Consider the following 22,504-nt stretch of genomic DNA (forward strand, 5'->3'; position numbering starts at 1 on the left):
TACTCTTCTCCACCTCTTTCTCAAATATTTATCAGCTGACTGGAAAATACCAGGCGGTGGTAGAATGACTTTAGTTTTCATTGTCAGGATTTGTGATGGAGACAATGAAATTAAAGAATCTGGATCAGACATACTCTCCACTGTCAGAGGGCGAGAATTTACAATAGCCTCTGCTTCACATATAAATGTCTGCAAACTTTCTTCATCTAGTTGGGTTCCATTAGCCTCTAATATACCGGATCGGACGGAGCGAATCTGCCTTTCCCAGATTCCCCCCATATGGCTGGCTGAGGGTGGATTCATTTTAAAGCTGAACCAATCACAGTTATCTTCCAGTGTAATGTAGCTTTAATTTTATTCTGATTTAACTCCTTTAAAGCTGCATTTAATTCAGTCTTTGCTCCAATAAAATTGGAACCCTGGTCACTCCGCAGGACTCTTACAGGCCCCCTTCTACATACAAATCTTCTATATGCATTCAGGAATGAGTCGGTATCCATTTTCTCAGCAACTTCTAAATGAACGCTTCTGGAGGCTAAGCAGGTGAAAAGAACACCATAACGTTTTACTTCCTTTCTTCCAATCTTTATGGTGAATGGACCAAAATAGTCGACAGCACTGTGAGTAAAGGGTGGCACTGGCTCTAGTCTGTCACTTGGTAAATTCGCCATCTTCTGTGTTTGTAGATAACCTCTTAATTTTCTACAGGTAATACATTTATAGATACAGCTTTTAACCATATTTATACCATTTAAAATCCAGTAGCCTGAAGATCTTATTTCATTGATAGTGATGCCTCTACCTTGATGGTTGACCTTTTTATGGAAATAATCAATATGATCTCCAAAATGGGCTCTTCCAATTCTTCCACCAACACAAAGTAGTTTTCGGTGATCCAAAAAGACATCTAAATTGTGTAGTGGGCTTTTCTTACTAATCAGGTTACTATTTTCTTCTTATTCTTCGATTAATTTTATTTCTTCCTTAAAGTGCTTACTTTGAACTTCTTTGATGATTAGTACTTCCGCTTCTATTATTTCTTCTACTGTTAATTCTGTTTGATTCGGTACGATTACTTCACCAGTCTGTCTACTGTGCACCTTGTTTCTTAGAATCTTAATGTATTTTCTACACAAGGCTATAGCTCTCCTTGCTCTATGCCACGATGAAAAGTATTCTAAATGTTTCAATAATGATGGAGTTTCTTGAGCATTTATCATTAAACTGGTTGCTGTTATTTTCTTACATTCAGGATCATTAGGTAGGAGTGGATATTCTTTTGATGAAGGGATTATTTCTTTTTCATATAAGAAATCTGGTCCGGTGATCCACTGTGGTTTCTTTATAAAGTCTTGAACTTTTATTCTTCTGGTACCAATATCTGCAGGATTACTCTTCGTATCTATGTAATACCACTTGCTGACATCTGTGTTTTCTTGGATCTCTTGAACTCTATGAGCTACAAAGACATGAAACCTTCTTGTTTCATTTGCAATATTTCCAAGGACAACTTTACTGTCAGTCCAAAAATATTCTTCATAATTCTTATAATCCAGTTCTCTTCTTAATTGCTGACTTATTCGTACAGAGGTAACTGCAGCGGTGAGTTCAAGTCTAGGTATCGTAAGTTGTTTTATTGTCGTAACCCTTGCTTTACCAATAACAAATGAACAGTTAATTCTTCCTTGAGTGTCAGTTAGTCTTAGAATGGAACATTGACCATATGCTTGTGTACTTGCATCTGAGAAGTAATGGATTTGTACATTAGCTAACTGTCCAAATTCCCCATTCTTATAACATCTGGGAACATCAAAATCTTCTATTAGGTGAAGGTCTGTTCTCCATTTTTCCCATCTGATTTTCAGATCTTATGGTATTGGGTCGTCCCAATCGAACTTATCTCGACAAAGCTCTTGTAAGATGATTTTTCCTTCTATAAGTACAGGCGCTAAGAAACCCAAGGGATCAAAGATTGAGCTAATGGTTGACAGGATGCCCCTTCTGGTATATGGTTTGTCTTGAAGTGTTATCTTGAATTGGAAAGCATCATTTTCTATGTTCCATTGAACTCCCAAGGCTCTTTCTAAAGGTAGAAAATCAAAATCTAAGTTAATGTCTTTTATGCTTTCAGCTCTATCTTCTTTCGGAATTTCTTCTAAAACTTCTCTATTATTTGATGTAAATTTATGCAAATTAAATCCTCCCTTCCGACACATCTCTTTAATATTTCTTATTAATTCTACAGCTTCTTCTGAAGTTTCTACTGATTTTAAGCCATCGTCGACATAAAAATCTCGTCTTAACATATTGGCCGCTTCTGTACCATTTTCGTGTTCAAAATCATTGGCTGTGGTTTTCAAGGCAAAGTTACAGATTCCTGGTGAGGAAGTGGCTCCGAAAAGATGAACATTCATTCTATATTCTTCTGGCTTCTTCGTTGTGTCACCATTATGCCACCATAGATATCTTAAGTAATCTTTACAATGGTTAGAACAGCAAACTTGGTAGTACATCGATTCAATGTCACATATCAAACCTATTTTCTCCTTTCTGAAACGATACAGGACACCAGTTAGGTTGTTTATTAGGTCAGGGCCTTGCAGTAGATATTTGTTCAGGGATTCTCCTCTAAATTCAGCCGAACAATCATATACAACTCTGGTCTTAGCTTTCTTAGGATTGTAAATAGCAAAATGTGGAATATACCATACTTTGGATAAATCATTTTCTGGCCTACAGTAAGGTTCAACTTTCTCTGCATACCCTTTCTCCAGCATGGCATTCATGAACTTGACGTAGTCTTCCTTATAACTATTATCTCTTTCAAATTTCTTCTTCAATGATTCCAATCTGTGATAGGCGTATGTAATATCATTTGGCAGTTGAGTGAATGTATCTTTAAAAGGTAATGGCATTGTGTAGTGACCATCACTTCCATGCTTTATTTCCTCATTGACTATTTTCAAAAATTGTCGATCTTCCTGTGACAATGATGTATTGCTATTCTTCCTTTCTGAGAAATCCAGGTCATACATCCTTTGAAGATGTGGTGTCAATACTTCCTTAGACTTAGTTGGTATTACTAGATTAGATGTTTCTTGACTTAAAATTCTATTACAGGTAACATCCATCATATCTTCTTGTACCTCTCTTACAGGACCAACTATGCCCCATCCTAAGGCTGTGCGTACCGCATATGGATCATCTTCCCTTCCACCAATCACTTCTCTTGGTTTAATTGCTTTCGGACAATTACATCCAATCAAAAGTCCAATTTCAATTTCTTCATGATAAGGGTTGATTTTATTCTTAATTCTTCGTAAATGAGGCCACGATTCAGCGATTTCTTTAGTAGGTATTTGATTTCTCCGTGAGGGTATGGATTCTCTTGAGTAGGCTGTTGGTAATTCTATTTTCCACTCGCCATCATATCTTTCTACTACCAGCCCGTTTATCTTTTGAATAGGAATTACTTCTTTTCCGAACATTGTACTCAGTTGCAGATCTACTTCCTTTCCGCTAATATCTAAATCTTGCAATGTTTTATCTGTGACAATGTTCATCTTGTAGTAAATATTTAAGCACCTTCTTATCAGGCTGACTTTCATGATAAACTCTCACTGGTACAATTAATGATGTAGTTAGACTTCCATGTCGAACAGCTGAATTAGATGTGACTTCCTTAGGTTTGGTTTCATCTGACCTATCTTTATTTTCCCCATTATTTTGAAACTTCTTCTCATAGTGAATGGTACTTGGATGAAATTCCTTACATTTGTCGCAACGTTGTCTCTTCCGACATTGTGTTGATCTATGTCCCTTACATAGACATCCAAAGCAGAGTTGCTGATTCTTCACAAAGGTCATTCTGTCGTCATAGGTCTTCTTCTGAAAATCTTTACAGAAATTTAGATTGTGGTTTCCATGACAGAGAGGACAGTTGTAATTAAATGGCCTATCAGTCGATTGCTGGAATCCAGTTGTCGAGAAACTACTTGATCTTTGGGGTCTGATTTTATTTTTGTTGTCGAAATGTTTCTTCCGTTCATTTCGGATGTATTCAGGAGAGAATACAGGATCAGTTGCTAGGTCTGCTTCGTTGCTCAAAGGTTGCCTTTGTACCATGTTTCTTCTTTAATTCAAAGGCATGACGACACCATCGCATAGCCGAGCTATAAGGTAGTGTTGAGGTGACTTTCTTCAATATTTCACTGGAATTAAAGTTTTCTGGGTGATCTACGGTCTCCATGGCAGTTAAACAGGTATCAAGAAAATCTGAAAATGCGAGTAGTCCTTTTCCATCTCCTTCTGAAATATTGGACCAATTCTTCAATTTTTATATATGTGTTCATTTTATTAATTTCATAAACGTAAGTTGAAAAACGTCAATTTCCCGTGTTTTGACGTTTCGCTGAAATTTTTTGTCACGTTTTGAAATGAGGGTACCCCACTTCAAGTGCTCAAGGTAATTGAACGATCTTTTGATCGGTCGGGGGTGCTTTGTCGGCATTTTGAAACACCATGCCTTATTTGTAAATTGAACGCTTCAATTCACGTAATCTTTTTGTGAGGCGATTTGCCAATATAGCACCCCCGACCGATCGAAAGTTCGTTTTATTGTCGTTTTAATGCTATTAAAATCAACAAAATCAGAGCATTTTAAGAACCGCCGCCGAGCATTTGAAAATTGTATACAATGGGCAATTTTGTCAAAAATAAATCGCGTAGTTTTGCCTTGTTATGACGTCATTTCTACACGAGAAGAAAAATCCATTCCAAATTCCTGTGACTCATATTCGCCGTAAATTTAGCTCGAAATGCAACTCAATGTTTATTTATGAAGAAATCGTTATGTTATATGAATAAATGACTTGCCTGAAAATAAATAACGATAGTAATTCCATTTTATTCACGCCTTTCGCAGGGCCGACTGTGTTTACATCACGTGACTCATCTTCGCGCGCTTTTATAACCATGTGACAGGACATAAAAAAATCGAAGGGAAATTTCATCCCAGCGACCACACGTCTCTACTTTTAACACCAAACATTTTTCAAGAATTGAAAAATTCCGTAACATTGATGAATGTTTCAATGCACTGAAATCATAAATTCGCTGTTCACTGAATTATTCAAGCCCTATTTTAAACCATTTCTGTGCACACGAATGGAAATGAAACCAGAAAATATCCACACGGGTCTCGGTGCCGACCGCAGCCATGAGGAAGATAGTATAGTACTACTGATAATTAGTACATCGATTTCTACCCACTTAAAAAGGGAACTTTACCCAAATAAAGTTGGAATAACAAAAGAATTAACGCTAGCTGAAATAGTTTGAAAAATGGCTCAATTTCTGGATTTGCCGTTGGCGATTTACAACATTTCGTTTGAGATGATGGAACCGACATATTATGAATTTCAATTAGGTCAGTCATGTCGACAATATTAAAACTAATAATTACTATCACTCAGTATCGATACGGATACCCAATTTTCCCAAAACGTTTTATTAAATAATTTAGCATTATATAACAGTTGTCATACTACTTATTATAATTTTAATTCTTTGTTTTTTTAGGAAACTATATTTAACACAACGAGTATCACATATTATTTGTTGGCCAGTTAAACAAGTTGAAAGAACCGACAAACGTAAGGCCTTTAGGCCTTGATTTGATATTTATTTACAATACATTGATTAAAATATACAAAAAAGGAAGTTGCTCAATAGGCTACATACCGATTTGAAGGAATAATAGAAATATTCAAAAGTGAAGTAAAAACAACAATTCTTTGAGTTAAATTGTAGCTTTTAGGCCTAGACCTTTATAATATAAACATGACTAGGCCTACCATAGCCTATCAGTAACTGAGTAACCTACTTTTACTCTTTAGTCTTTAGAGAATAATTTTTTATTGGTCAATGTTATCTTCTGAGTAGAAAATAATATGTAAAAGCAGAATTCTAACAATAATGTAAGAAACGAATGCTGAGAACAATGATAATGAAACAACAGTTGTCCGTTTTTTAAAATTATGTGGTTGCTATGACAACCATCCAAAATCCTTAATAATTCACTAAAATTATACAATTCTTAATATTTTATATTACATGCCATGGGCTATAAATATATGCTAAAATGCTTTCTGCTACTATACTTAAAATGTGGTGATCAATTGGTTTGTCAGGGTAAACACCATTGAAAATGGAATAACATTGCCTTTTTTGGGGTGTCTGTTTTCGTTTTGATTGCTATAACAACCAAATATTAAGTAATATACAAGAGTAAAGATAAGTAATTTTAAAAATTCACAAACATAAATACATGGAAACAAAATTTCTCTTCAAGATCTTAATTCCTTCATATTTCATTATGTCTTAATAATGTCCAAAATAGACAATTAGCTGCTGCAGAATGTTCTTCAAGTTAAAAAGGGAACTCCTTTCCAGCTCTTGGGAGAAGACATATAAATATTCTGATTTTATTTATTTTTTAAAATCTTATCCAATAGCTTCTGTTTTTAAAATAATACAGTTATCAATATTGATGTCATGATTATTGGAAAATAATGGTTTTCTGAAAAAAAATAAATGTGGTTGCTATGGTAACCACTCAAACTCCTTAATATTTTGCTCAAACTTATACAATCCATATCATTTGATATTACATGGGTTTCAAATATTTTAAAATGCTTATTTTTAAAAGTGGTGATCACCTTTTGGGTTATGGTAAATAGCGTTGAAAATGGTCAAAAATTGCATTTTTTCCATTTTGGTTGCTATGACAACCAAAATCGATAATATATGGCAGATTGGAAATATGTAATTTTAAAAATTCACAATTTTTTTGACATATTCCCATAATTTCTCTTCCCTATCTCCATTCCTTCTTATTTTACTAAGGTCACCAAAACGCCCCAAAATAGACAAATGTGTGCCACGGACAATTGTTCAAAATTGAACACATATCCAGCCCTTGAGAGAAGGCATATAGATATTTTTACTATTTTTTTTTCTGTTAATCTTACTTGATAGATACTGATTTTAAAATGCATAACAACCAGGTTCAATATTTCAGATATAACATGCACAAGACCATTTTTGATGAAAAAATTGACCAAAATCGCTCTGAGAAAATGGAATTTTTGAGAAAACTTAGGTATTTTCCAGTTCCTGTGGAATTCGGTGTAATTATTACAAAAATGTAAAAATTGAAACATAATTAGCCTTGAAGTTGTATTTCATGAATTTACATCTACATTGTTGATAGTTTTGATATGAAATGAAATATGGCATCACAAAAAAACCCACCAAAAATGACTTTTTCAAAGTGTTGAAAAACCTTTCTTCCGCGAAAAGTAAAAAATCGCAACTTTGAACCTCAATAAAAAAAAAAATTTTCATCCGATTTTGAATCTGTAAAAAGTTTTGTGAGAAGAATGATGAGATCTACATGAAAAGCTAATAAAAACATATGTATAATCATAATCTCAAAATCACCTTTTCCACCTACATAAAGTTAGATAAGTATATTTGAGCTAAGCCATTCACACACTAATACTGAAGATGATTGGCAGCCAATAGATTGATTTCAAAACAGGAGTAATATGAATGTGTTTTGATGATCTGGTAAGAAATCAAGCTGTGGTATTTTGAACAAATTGATTTTTTTTAATATTGGCACTAGATGTTTCTACTAACAAGCTGTTACAGTAGCCAATCCTTGGGAATACCAAAGAACATATAAGTGTAGCAGCTGCTTCCTGGCTAATAAAGTATTTATATGGCCAATGTTCCTGGACCAAAGATAACAGTTTGGACAAATTTCACTAATGTGACTGTCCATGCTCAAATTGTACCCCAAGAGGACACCTAACCTCTTCACAGTGTCCCATGGTACAAATATTGCATCTCGTACAACCACATCATTTGAACTTGTATTTTTCAGATGTGTATTTTGACCACATAAAATACATTCTGATTTACTTAATTCAATTAAATTTAATGTCATGTGTACACAATTTGATGTCAGAATAATTAGGGAATGAAACAATTTTTGAAAGGGAATAACTTGCTATCAGCTGTGTATCATCTGCATAAGAATGTCGTCCTAGAAACCATGATTATCGATTAGTTAGTCACAAATTCTTAGTATACATTACAGAAAGGACAGGTCCAAGGACAGATTCTTGTGGAACTCCCGAATCATCTGTACCGGCCCTACACAGTATTGCTGGAAGGCGGTTACATGGGGCATTATCAGGCCTAATAATCCAGGCAACGAATGATTTTATTGGAAAAATGATGTCAAAAATGACGTCATTTTCTTCAAGTTTGACCATCGAAGTTAATATGAAAGAAATCCGTGCCAGTCATTTTGTCAAAACCAAATATTAGTATTAGTAGTCCTCAACTTCCATTATTAATAGAATTTTCCTCAGCCCCGTAGTGGGTGAGATATAGCATCATGAAATTTATATGTTTTAGCATATAGACGAAGAATCCTATTGATTTTCAGCAATTTCCGATAATTCTTGCCAGAGTTATGGCCCTTGATCACTATGAAAAATCTTGTGGACACTCTAGAGGCTAAAGTTAATATCCGATTGGCTTTAAATTTATACACAGTGTTTAATGGTCACGAGACAAAGAAGCCTATTGATTTTCATCGATTTCCGATAATTACTGCCAGAGTCTTGTGGACGCTCTAGAGGCTAAAGTTAATATCCAATTAAATTTATACACAGTGTTTGAGGCCATGAGATGAAGAATCATATTGATTTTCAACGATTTTGGATAATTACTGCCAAAGTTATGGCCCTTGATCACTTTGAAAAATCTTGTGATGCTCTGGAGGCTAAAGTTATCATCCGATTGACTTCAGATTGATACACAGAGTTTAAGGTCTTGAGACGAACAAGTATATTGATTTTCAATGAATCTTTATGACTTAAACAGCTAAATCCATGATGTTAAAAGTTTCGTACTAAATGTTAGCATGGGGCAGAACTTTATAAAAACCAAACAAATTCTAATGGTTTTCTGATAATTACTTAATGAGTTGTTACTCTTAATCAGATTTTAATGTATTATAAATGTTTCATTCCCGAAAAAAGTAAAAATATGCGACAACTTGTTGACTGCCCGGACGATATAGCTGCTGTGGGCGTAAGTTACGTTGCCTGGCAACCTATCTGTTTTAAATTTTGCATGATTCTCTCGCGAACTCATTTCATATCTACATGTGTTCAGCAAGGTTGACGGTGACTTCTGCCTATGTGTGCTTAAAAACAGGACATGAAGGCATTTAATTCATTTGTGATTTAAACCCGAAGATATATTACTTGTTCAGGTGTGTTTTATCAATTTAAAATGCATTGTGTAACTTATTTGTCAGAATGGAAATGGCTATTTCAATGGACAAAACTTTCGCCCACGGTAAGACCAGCATCTATGTGTGTAAATTTTGAAATTTTCATAATTTGAATGAGTTTGAAATAGTTGATCGATGTAAGTCTTAAAAATGTCGAACATATTGATGAAATAATGTATCGGTACAGTGATAATTCTGTTTATTTTATTATTTAAAAGCCTGTTTGATATTTGTTATTTTTCAATATAAGCCAGTAAAATCTGAGTGTCTAACCGTGTTAAATTAACAATATTTTTTTTTTGCATGCTGTATTAGCTGATATTCGACTACGATATCACTGCCGTGGAATCGCACGATAAATAAATTTTGAGCTTGGCCAGAGCGGATTGATTAAACATGCATTATGCAAGAGCAAGATCTGCTTATTACAAGTCTTTCTTTAGGCCTGAAATGTTATCTAAATTATCAATTAGACATTAATTAACTTATCCAGACCATAATAAACTCTCGATGTCAAGGCTAGCCTTCGATGTTGGCTGGATTAGATTCCTATATGCCGCTAACGGCCGTTGATAATTAAATCAGAAAAAGTGGATAATCGAGACTATGCTGTTTATAAAATGATTTTAGTAATGATGACCGAGACTATGCAAAAATTTCACCTGCTTCTTTCTCAGCTCATAGTGGATCAATTTGACTGAAATTTCAGCAAATTACCGTTACACTATCATGTGGACGTATATTGTCGTCGCCCCTGTCCGTCCGGACGTCCACAATTTGTTTGTGGACACTCTACAGGTCACAATTCTTATCTGATTTTGACGAAACTTGAAATATAGGTTTATCTCCAAAAGATCTCGGCTGCTTTCGATATTGGCATGTATCGGATCGAAACTTCATGGATTATGGCCCCTGTTTGTACGAAAAATCATGTTTTAAGCTTGTGGACACTATAGAGGTCACAATTTTTATCCGATTTTGTTGAAACTTGAAATGTAAGTTGATAACCCAAAGATCTCGGTTCCTTTCGATATTCGCGCATATTGGACTGTAACTTCCTGAATTATGGCCCCTGATTGTACGAAAAATCACGTTTTTAGCTTGTGGACCCTATAGAGGTCATAATTTTTATCCGATTAAAAAAAACCGTATTATTATATCACCGTTACACCCTAAGGACGGCTGAGTTCCAATTTCGTGAAAATCGGCCCAAAATTGACAGACAAAATGGCCGCCGTTCGTTCTCAAATAGCGTAAAAATATGATATATCAAGGTTGTGGACCCTGTAGAGGTCACAATTTTTATCCGATTTTGTTGAAACTTGCAATGTAAGTTTATAACACAAAGATCTTGATTCCTTTCGATATTTGCGCATATAGGACCGTAACTTTATGAATTATGGCCCCTGATTGTACGCAAAAACGCGTTTTTTGGCTTGTGTACCCTATAGAGGTCATAATTTTTATCTGATTTAAATAAACGTGTTAATATATCACTGTTACACCCTAAGGACGGTTGAGTTCGAATTTCGTGCAAATCGGCCCAAAATTGACAGATCTCGGCTGCTTTCGATATTGGCATGTATCGGATCGAAACTTCATGGATTATGGCCCCTGTTTGTACGAAAAATCACGTTTTAAATTTGTGGACACTATAGAGGTCACAATTTTTATCCGATTTTTTTGAAACTTGAAATTTAAGTTGATAACCCAAAGATCTCGGTTCCTTTCGATATTCGCGCATATTGGACCGTAACTTTTTGAATTATGGCCCCTGATTGTACGCAAAAACGCGTTTTTTGGCTTGTGGACCCTATAGAGGTCATAATTTTTATCCGATTTATAAAAACGTGTTAATATATCAATGTTACACCCTAAGGACGGCTGAGTTCAAATTTCGTGAAAATCGGCCCAAAACTGACCGACAAAATGGCCGCCGTTCGTTCTCAAATTGCGTAAAAATATGGTATATCAAGGTTGTGGACCCTATAGAGGTCACAATTTTTATCCAATTTTGTTGAAACTTGAAATGTAAGTTTATAACCCAAAGATCTTGGTTTCCTTTCGATATTCGCGCATATCATCAGACCATAACTTCCTGAATTATGGCCCCTGATTGTACGAAAAATCGCGTTTTTTAGCTTGTGGACCCTATAGAGGTCATAATTTTTATCTGATTTAAAAAAAACGTATTATTATATCACCGATAACACCCTAAGGACGGCGGAGTTCAAATTTCGTGAAAATCGGCCCAAAATTGACAGACAAAATGGCCGCCGTTCGTTCTCAAATAGCGTAAAAATATGGTATATCAAGGTTGTGGACCCTATAGAGGTCACAATTTTTATCCGATTTTGTTGAAACTTGAAATGTAAGTTTATAACCCAAAGATCTCGGTTCCTTTCGATATTTGCGCATATCGGACCGTAACTTCCAGAATTATGGCCTCTGATTGTACGAAAAATCACGTTTTTAGCTTGTGGACCCTATAGAGGTCATAATTTTTATCCGATTTAAAAAAACGTATTATTATATCACTGTTACACCCTATGGACGGCTGAATTCGAATTTCGTGAAAATTGGCCCAAAATTGACAGACAAAATGGCCGCCGTTCGTTCTCAAATAGCGTAAAAATATGGTATATCAAGATTGTGGACCCTATAGAGGTCACAATTTTTATCCGATTTTGTTGAAACTTGAAATGTAAGTTTATAACCCAAAGATCTCGGTTCTTTTCGATATTCGCGCATATCGGACCTTAACTTCCGGAATTATGGCCCCTGATTGTACAAAAAATCGCTTTCTTTTTAGCTTGTTCTCTATCCATGGGCGTATTCTGCCTGGCAGCCGCTGGTTAACTATTATAGCGAGAACTGCCATCTCTTTATCTTGTCTCCCATAATGTATCTTTAACTGACGTCCGCGATTTTTCATTTCCGGCCAGGTCGGACCTCGGTAAAATTTAGTACTTCCGCTAGAATAGTACAGTAGTACTAAAATCAGGAAATCTGGGATCCTAATATCCAATATTTAAGACACACTGAACATTTTAAAATCAGCACCATTTGTAACGAAAAAAGAAAAAACAGACAATGCAGAAGTAATTAGTAATGGCGATACACAAATGACAGATTGATAATTAAAAAAAAAGTGTAGAATGGACAAAGCAGTAGTAAACGACTGCTTTTTAGTTTGAACTGTTCGCAAATATATATATTTCACTGCACATGGTTAATTAAAAATGACAATAAAACTGAATTTAAATTCATTATGTACATTCATATTACGTTATTAATATGTGCTTTTAGACCCATTTTCTTCTATAAATTCAATGTTCCCAAAGAATAGAGCCAAATGCCCTTTAAGCCCACACCTAGGGTGGTTTAAATGTTAGGTATTATTTTGTTTTCATGTTTGTATATTAACAGGTTTTAGAAGAAGAATTAATAAGTAAACATATGAAGACAATTGTTGAGGTAAATAAATGTCTTATTCTTTCATCTATCACTACAAATATGGTATCGTTTAATATGGGTTTTAGCATTGGTTACTATTCATACTGTTTAATTTCAAAACCCCGTTCGATAATTGATAAAAATCGTTGAAGAATAACAAAAATGGTTTAATTAGTACTATGGTTTAGATTTATGGCAATGGCTTTAGTTTCTCTGAGATGCGGTTAAAAATGGACTACCCGTGCACTTATCTATGGCGTTCATTTATTGGACGAGTCGTTGAATTTCCCGAGATGCGTTTAACACACATGCCAACTATTCCGATTTTGTCGGATTCATTCCGATTTTCTGAGTCTAATTCTGAATTCTGATTTTACTCTTTATAATTCCTTTTTTAAAATTTATTGGAAGAAATTTATTATATTTCATTCCTGACCTTTTTGATTGATAAAATCCCTCTCCTTTTATTTTTACATTGACGACTGTCAATTGAAAATTGTGTTTGTTTTAATATGCATATGTTTTCTTTGATTTGAAATAATAAAGTGTTATGTACTTACCTATGGTATTGTTTCATCATAAAGCACATCAAAGAAAAACAATTAACTTGATGTAATAAAGACAAATATTTGCTAATATGTACTTGAGGATATTCTTAAGTTATATATATACTCACCTATAAATTGTTCGCCTCTTTGTATTGTGATTTAATCATTAATAACATATTGTCTGTATTATATTTTTAAAATGAATAAGTCAAGACTTATAATTTAATTTAATTGGTCCGTGTGGTCCTTTGGGTTGGTTCGAATAGCAAAGATAAATATGGGTCCGATATTATGCAATATTGATGCAGGTTTTTTTTTTTTTTTTTTTTTTTCTAACAATATTTATTCAATATTTTCATATTATAAAGATACAATATTTGATTATGGGATCTGAAAACAAGCCGTACAGATATATAAATGCATTGTTTATAATTATAATCACGATTTACATACAATTATAATTACAAAAGCAAATGCAGGTTCAATCAAGAAACTTGCGTGTTCACCGTCTAGTATAACTTTCGAGCTTCTGATATCTAGATTTTAAAGCTTATAGATTGCAGTTACACAGGGTACATGTATATGCAGTAGGAAATCGGGAAGTTGGACGTACAAAAGAATGGAATCATTCAAAAAGTGTACTCAAAATAAGAAAATTATAACAGAGTTTAGGCGAGAATTACATGTAACACATTCCTGGACATTGTATTAATATATGACATGCACATGTAATGTAAACGTATGTGTGTGTGAAATGGCTTTATTCAATATCCGCTTTCACCGAAATGAATTGGGCGACATTTAAAGTAGATGTATATTGTCACAGCGAAGATTTGTCACCGAGTAACACAGAGTAAGAATATAGTCCCAATCTTCTGACCACGTGACTTACCGTGGAGTGATTTGCGGCACTGTGCTCTATGAATGATCGATTTAGATTAACTGAAGCTGCAAGTAATGTGTAAAAGCTCATCGTATGACGTATATAATTTAAAGTTTGGGTTTTATAGCAGCCAATAATTGATGGATTACATCTAAGTTATAGACGAAGATGTAATGATACAATTTAAAAAATTGTAAGTTGTTCATTGTTGCATACATTTTGGCTGACGTTATATGAATGTACAGTGCATTAGAAAAAAATCCTAACCGATACAGAATGCCGATAAATGTTTTCCCGAGATTACCTAACTCATTTTGTTGTTATTCAAACCGGCCTGTACATTATACATGTACACGTTTCCGCGGCAGCATTACTGTATTACAACTCCTTCAATTAATTATAGACAATATTATTTCGACCCTAGCCTCTCGCGAATTACTTGCGGGAAGCATGGCAAAACACGATGTAACGTATCTCGGGAAATTCAACGGCTCGTCTAATAAATGAACGCCCTAGATAATTGAACGGGAAGTCAATTTTTAAACACATCTCGGGAAATTCAACGGCTCGTCCAGTAAATGAACGCCATAGATAAGTGCCTAGGTAGTCCATTTTTAAATGCATCTCGGAGAAACTAAAGCCGTTGCCATTAATCTAAACCATAGTAATAATTAAACCATTTCTGTTATTTTTCAACGATTTTTATCAATTATCGAACGGGGTTTTGAAATTAAACGGTATGAATAGTAACCAACGCTAAAAACCCCATATTAAACGATACCATATTTGTAGTGTATACCTCTGTGCTTTATATGTATTGGAGTCAAAGTTTAGTTTATGTAAAATATACCAATGTACAGGAATGTACAAATGAAAATAAATATTACTCTAAAGTCTTTTCTACCAACATTACATCAAATATTTTTATACGCCCACATTTTCATGTGGAAGTATTTTGTCGTCGCCCCTGTCTGTCCCTCCGTGTGTCCACTCGTCCGTTCACAATTGTTTGTGGACACTCTACAGCAGTGGTGGGATTTCAAAAATTTTCTTGTCGAACATTTTACGGAAAATAAAGGGGCATAACTCTTATCATTATTTAAGCAGAAGAATTCATACCACAATTAAAAATCACACGTCGACAAAATAATCAAATCCCGTACGTAATAAAAATTCATATTTAATTCCCCTACCGGTACGAATTCAATTCATACCACAATTAAAAATCACATGTCAACAAAATATTCAAATCCTGTACGTAATAAAAATAAGTGAACCTCGCTATTTTTCATATTTAATCCCCATACGGCATTCAAATTTATGTCAGTAACATTTCTACAAAATTAAGTATTTTCGTAACACATTGAATGGAAGCTTGCCGATCCTGCTTCGGCATCAAATTCAAAACCATAATATTACTTCAAAATTAGATGTCTTCGTTTATACGGTAGCAAATGAATGCACAAGTTTGCGATGTCAGAATATCATTTTTTATACGCCTACATTTTCATGTGGACGTATTATGCCGTCGCCCCTGTCAGTTTGTTTGTGGACACTCTAGAGGTCACAATTCTTATCCAATTTTGACGAAACTTGAAATATAGGTTTATCTCTAAAAGATCTCGACTACTTTCGATATTGGCATGTATCGGATCGAAACTTCAGGGATTATGGCCCCTGTTTGTACGAAAAATCACGTTTTTAGCTTGTGGACCCTAGAGAGGTCACAATTTTTATCAGATTTTGTTGAAACTTGAAATGTAAGTTTATAACCCACAGATCTCGGTTCCTTTCGATATTCGCGCATATCGGACCGTAACTTCCTGAATTATGGCCCCTGATTGTACAAAAAATCGCGTTTTTAGCTTGTGGACCCTATAGAAGTCATGATTTTTATCTGATTTAAAAACACGTATTATGATATCACTGTTACACCCTAAGGACGACTGAGATCGAATTTCGTGAAAATCGGCCCAAAATTGACAGACAAAATGGCCGCCGTTCGTTCTCAAATAGCGTAAAAATATGGTATATCAAGGTTCTGGACCCTATAGAGGTCACAATTTTTATCTGATTTTGTTGAAACTTGAAATGTAAGTTTATAACCCAAAGATTTCGGTTCCTTTCGATATTCACGCATATCGGACCATAACTTCATGGATTATGGCCCCTGTTTGTACGAAAAATGACCTTTTTAGCTTGTGGACCCTATAGAGGTCATAATTTTTATCCGATTTAAAAAACCATAGTATTATATCACTGTTACACCCTAATGACGGCTGAGTTTGAATTTCGTGAAAATCAGCTCAAAATTGACAGACAAAATGGCCGCTGTTCGTTCTCAAATAACGTAAAAATATGGTATATCAAGGTTGTGGACCCTATAGAGGTCACAATTTTTATCCGATTTTGTTGAAACTTGAAATGTAAGTTTATAACCCAAAGATCTTGGTTCTTTTTGATATTCGCGCATATCGGACTGTAACTTCCTGAATTATGGCCCCTGATTGTACGAAAAATTGCGTTTTTAGCTTGTGGACCCTATAGAGGTCATAATTTTTATCCGATTTAAAAAAAACGTATTATTATATCACCGTTACACCCTAAGGATTGCTGAGTTCGAATTTGGTGAAAATTGGCCCAAAATTGACAGACAAAATGGCCGCCGTTGGTTATCAAATAGTGTAAAAATATGGTATATCAAGGTCGTGGACCCTATAGACGTCACAGTTTTTATCCGATTTTGTTGAAACTTGGAATGTAAGTTTATAACTCAAAGATCTCGGTTCCTTTCGATATTCGCGCATATCGAACCGTAACTTCCTGCATTATGGCCCCTGATTGTACGAAAAATCACGTTTTTAGCTTGTGGACCCTATAGAGGTCATAATTTTTATCCGATTTAAAAAACTGTATTATTATATCACTTACACCCTAAGGACGACTGAATTTGAATTTCATGAAAATCAACCCAAAATTGACAGACAAAATGGCCGTCGTTTGTTCTCAAATAGCGTAAAAATATGGTATATCAAGGTTGTGGACCCTATAGAGGTCACAATTTTTATCCAATTTTGTTGAAACTTGAAATGTAAGTTTATAACACAAAGATCTCAGTTCCTTTCGATATTCGCGCATATTGAATTGTAATTTCCTGAATTATGGCCCTTGATACTAGGAAAAATCACTTTCTTGTTAGCTTGTTCTCTATCCATCTCTCGAAAATGTGGGCGTATCCTGCCTGGCAGCCGCTGGTTCTTTATAAAATGTCAACAAAATATTCCAATCCTTGCATAATAGAATTAGGAACACCTCACTATTTTTCATATTTAATTCCCATATGGTTGTGGTATTAAAATGTATGTCCGTAATATTTCCCTACAAAATTACGTGTTTTCATAATACGATAGAATGAAACTTTGCCAATCCGTACCTGCTACAACCTCAGGCAGTAATATTCCTCCAGAATTACATGTCTTGGTTTATACGGCAGCAAATGAAAGGAAGGGGTCCGAAATAATAATATTTGTGGTGATGACAAAACACCATTACCTTCTTCAGAAGTCAGTAGTTTAAAATTACATTGATGGTTAAATCACTCGTGAAAAGGAATAGCTAACTTCAGGGTATGGCGTACTTGACTCATAGCACATAGCTTTATATAGTAAGCACTGCCTTATATGTTAAGCATTTTTGGTATGGCAATCGAGATCACGTGAAAGTGCCACTCTGGATGAGAATTTCTATATGGAGTCTTAAAAGACGTAAAAGATATCTCAAACAAAATGACTGTCCATTGATTTAGGGTGTTATATACTCTTACGATATGTTACATCTATGACTAGATTATAGATGCTGTCAGCCGACATCAAGGAGATTGAAACGCCCGACAATGGAGAAATCATGAGGTAAAACATGTAGATTAAAATTATAATCACTCTTATTGGATTGATGAAAAGTCGTGACAAAGGGGAAGCAATGACTTCTGTTTAAGATTAGATTGATGAATTGTCCGACAAAGGATTAAGTCAGTCAAACATGGCAGATTAAGTAGTTAATCAAGGTAGGTGTATAGACAATATAACACGCTAAATACGTTGATCACTTAATTACCTAATCTAACCAGCCTATTATCAACGATAATCGGGTTGAGTGGTAATTATACATTCAGTACCAGTGATGGGATTTTACCTGTATATTCCCGACTTGTCCGAATCTTTTTTCGAAACGCCCAAAATTGTCCGACCGGGAATATGCCCAATCGGACATCAAGACATGGTGAATAATATTCAAATTCCAAAATTAATATAGTGTACTGAGTGTATAACTACCGTGCAACCCAATTATCGTTGATAATAGGCTGGATTGATTAGGTAATTAAGTGATTGACTATTTATCGTGTTATATCGTCTACACACCTACCTTGATTAACTAATTATTCTGCCTTGATTGGCTGACTTAATATTTCATCGGACAATTCATCAAATCAATCCTGAACAGAAGTCATTGCTTCTCCTTTGTCAGACGATATATCAATCCAATAAGAGTGATTATAAACTTAATCTAATTAACCCGTGATTTCTCCATTGAATATTGTCTCACGTTTTAATCTCCTTTGTGTCGGACAATAACACGTAGAAATTAGTCATATATGTCACATATCCTGATAGTATATAACACCTCAAATCAACATACATTGTATCCGATAACTTGTCTGTGATATATTTTCGGTGGAAGCCGAAGTTAAATAAAGATATTTCACACACACGCATATGGCGCTTATAAGTTATATAGTTCAGTAATTAAAATGAAAGTACAAATCTCGCGAGACACGTGAAATTAAGAGATGTATACGTGCCGAATGCAATACGCCTGATGTCCAAGAAAAGACTCTATTTTGATGGCATATTGTCGGATTTATGATCATATTTTGAATGGGGTTTATGTCTTTAAATAAAAAAATAAACACGCTAAGAAATGTTGACGAAAATTTCGATTGGAATGACGTAAGTAGTTAATTGTTTTAGACGATAGCACGTGCTACAGTCGAATGCAATTATTTAGCAGTTGGTGTCACTCGCTCGTTGTATTAGAGCGTCGTTAACTACAGTTTATGGCCAAATAAATTTCGGGATGTCATATAAATCGAAACTGAGTATCAGACAAATGTCGGACTTTGCTGAAAAATGTACCGACATATGACTCGAAAAATACGGTAATTTTGGGGGAGTTTGCAGCAGTCGGCACGCTGCCATTCTATAGTGAGAGAGAGAGAGAAATGAGGGTTTAACGTCCACTTGACACAACTAGGTCATTTCGGGACTAAAATATGGTTTAATTTTATTTCAATAATTCGCTTGCGCATAGGGGTCTTTAGCAGTGGGAGGAAACTGGAGGACCCGGAGAAAACCCACGAGGTTGGACAGGCGACCCTACTCCTTGTCACGTACAACCGGGGCCATTCTATAGTATTACGATGTCATGTAATTTTGTTGGAATATTATTGACATAAATTTGAATACCGTACACAGGTTTTAAACATGAAATATAACGAGGTGCACCTATTTTTTTTTTACATATGAATTTTTTATATTTTGTTGACACGTGATTCTTAATTGTGTTTTGAAAACGTCTGCTTAAATTATGATAAGACTTATGCCCCTTTATTTTCGGGAAAAAATGTCCGACAAAATTTTGTTTGAAATCCCATCACTGCTCAGTACACTATATTAATTTTGGAATTTTGAATATTATTCACCATGTCTTGATGTCCGATTGGGCATGTTGCCGGTTGGACAATTAAGGATGTTTGGAAAATAGCGTCGGACAAGTCCGGAATATACGTGCGAAATCCCATCCCTACTGTACAGGTCTCGGTTTTTAACCGATTTTGACAAAAATGGAAATATAGGCCTATCTCCCAAAGATCTTGGGTCCTTTTGATATTGGCATGTATCAGACCATAAGTTCATGGATTATGGCTTGTGAACACTATAGAGGTCAAAATTTTTATCCAATTTGGTTTATCCAATCTTGGTTCCTTTCGACATTCGCGCATATCGGACCATAACTTCCTAAATTATGGCCCCTGATTGTACGAAAAATCACGTTTTTATACGCCCACATGGAAATGTGGTCGTATATATTGCCGTCGCCTCCGTCCATCGTCCACAATTTCTTGTGAACACTCTACAGACTACATTTATCATCTGATTTTTTGGAATTGATATATGTTGTTTGCGTTAGTGAGATGAAGAAACCTATTTAATTTCAATAACTTCCATTAATTTCTTCTGGAGGTATGGCCCTTGTTTCACTTTGTTGCACCTTGTGAACGCTATAACGACAAAAGTTATTATCCGATCTGTATGAAATTTATATGCATCATTTAAATTAGTAAAACAAAGAAGCCTATTGAATTTCAGTAATTTCCGTTAATTACATCTAGAGTTATGGCCCTTGTTTCACTTTGTTGAATCTTGTGAACGCTCTAATGACAACAGTTACCATCCGATCTGTTTGAAATTGATATGCATCATTTAAATTAGTGAAAGGAAGAAGCCTATTGAATTCCAGCAATTTCCATTAATTACTCCGTGAGTTATGGCCCTTGTTACACTTTGTTGTACCTTGTGAATGCTGTAACGGCAAAAGTTATTATCCGATCTGTATGAAATTTATATGCATCATGTAAATTAGTAAAACAAAGAAGCCAATTGAATTTCAGTAATTTCCGTTAATTACATCTAGAGTTATGGCGTTTGTTTCACTTTGTTGAATCTTGTGAACGCTCTAATGACAACAGTTATCATCCGATCTGTTTGAAATTGACATCCGGCATTTAAATAAGTGCAACGAAGAAGCCTATTAAATTTCAGCAATTTCCGTTAATTACACTGTGAGTTATGGCCCTTGTTTCACTTTGTTGTACCTTGTGAATGCTCTAACGACAAAAGTTATTATCCGATCTGTATGAAATTTATATGTATTGTTTAAGTTAGTAAAAGGAACAAGCCTGTTGAGTTTCAGCAAATTTCTATTAATTACATTTAGAGTTATGGCCCTTGTTTAACTTTGTTGAATCTTGAGAATGCTTGAACAACAAAAGTTATCACCTAATCTGTATGAAATTCATATGCATCATTTGAATTAGTAAAATGAAGACGCCTATTGAATGTCAGCAATTTCGGTCAATTTTTTTAGAGTTATGACCCTTGTTTTACTTTGTTGAACGTTCGAACGACAAAAGTTATCATCTGATCTGTATGAAATTTATATGCATTATTTTAATTAGTAAAACGAAAAAGCCTGTCGAATTTCAACAATTTCTGTAGATTACTTCCAGAGTTACGGCCCTTGTTTTAGTTTTTAGAACCTTGTGAACCCTCAAACGACAAAAATTATGATGTCATATGTATGAAATTGTCTATTAAATTCCCCTAATCACCTACAAAAGAATAATTATGCGACAACCCTTGTCGACTGCTCGGACGATTTAGCTGCTGTGGGCGAAGGTTTTGTTGCCTGGCAACCTATCTTTAGCTTATGGACCCTATAGAGGTCATAATTTTTATCCGATTTAAAAACTAACGTATTATTATATCACCGTTACACCCTAAGGATGGCTGAGTTCAAATTTCGTGAAAATCGGTCCAAAACTGACAGACAAAATGGCTGCCCTTCGTTCTCAAATAGCGTAAAAATATGGTATATCAAGGTTGTGGACCATATAGAGATCACAATTTTAATCCTATTTTGATGAAACTTGAAATGTAAGTTTATATGCCAAAGATCTCGGTTCCTTTCAATATTTGCGCATATCGGACGGTAACTTCCTGAATTATGGCCCCTGACTGTACAAAAAATCACGTTTTTAGCTTGTGTACCCTATAGAGGTCAGAATTTTTATCCGATTTGAAAAACTGTATTATTATATCACCGTTACACCCTAACGACGGAGTTCGGAATTTGTGAAAATCGGCTCAAAACTGACCGACAAATGGCCGCCCCTCGTTCTCAAATAGCATAAAAATATGGTATATCAAGGTTGTGGACCCTATAGAGATCACAATTTTAATCCTATTTTGATGAAACTTGAAATGTAAGTTTATATGCCAATGATCTCGGTTCCTTTCAATATTTGCGCATATCGGACGGTAACTTCCTGAATTATGGCCCCTGACTGTACAAAAAATCACGTTTTTAGCTTGTGTACCCTATAGAGGTCAGAATTTTTATCCG

General features: G+C 34.9%; 1 protein-coding gene across 1 annotated transcript in view; it reads left to right on the plus strand.

Moving 5' to 3' along the window:
- LOC130010735 (cullin-3-like) overlaps positions 1-22,504 on the plus strand; it is a 145,661-nt gene that overhangs the window by 40,626 nt on the left and 82,531 nt on the right. Inside the window, exon 6 of the mRNA XM_056098723.1 lies at positions 12,806-12,853. Coding sequence (XP_055954698.1) covers positions 12,806-12,853 — 48 coding nt within the window. The remainder of the gene's footprint in view (positions 1-12,805; positions 12,854-22,504) is intronic.

The sequence above is a fragment of the Patella vulgata genome, chromosome 1 (genome assembly GCF_932274485.2).
Source record: "Patella vulgata chromosome 1, xgPatVulg1.2, whole genome shotgun sequence".
Classification (NCBI taxonomy): domain Eukaryota; kingdom Metazoa; phylum Mollusca; class Gastropoda; family Patellidae; genus Patella; species Patella vulgata.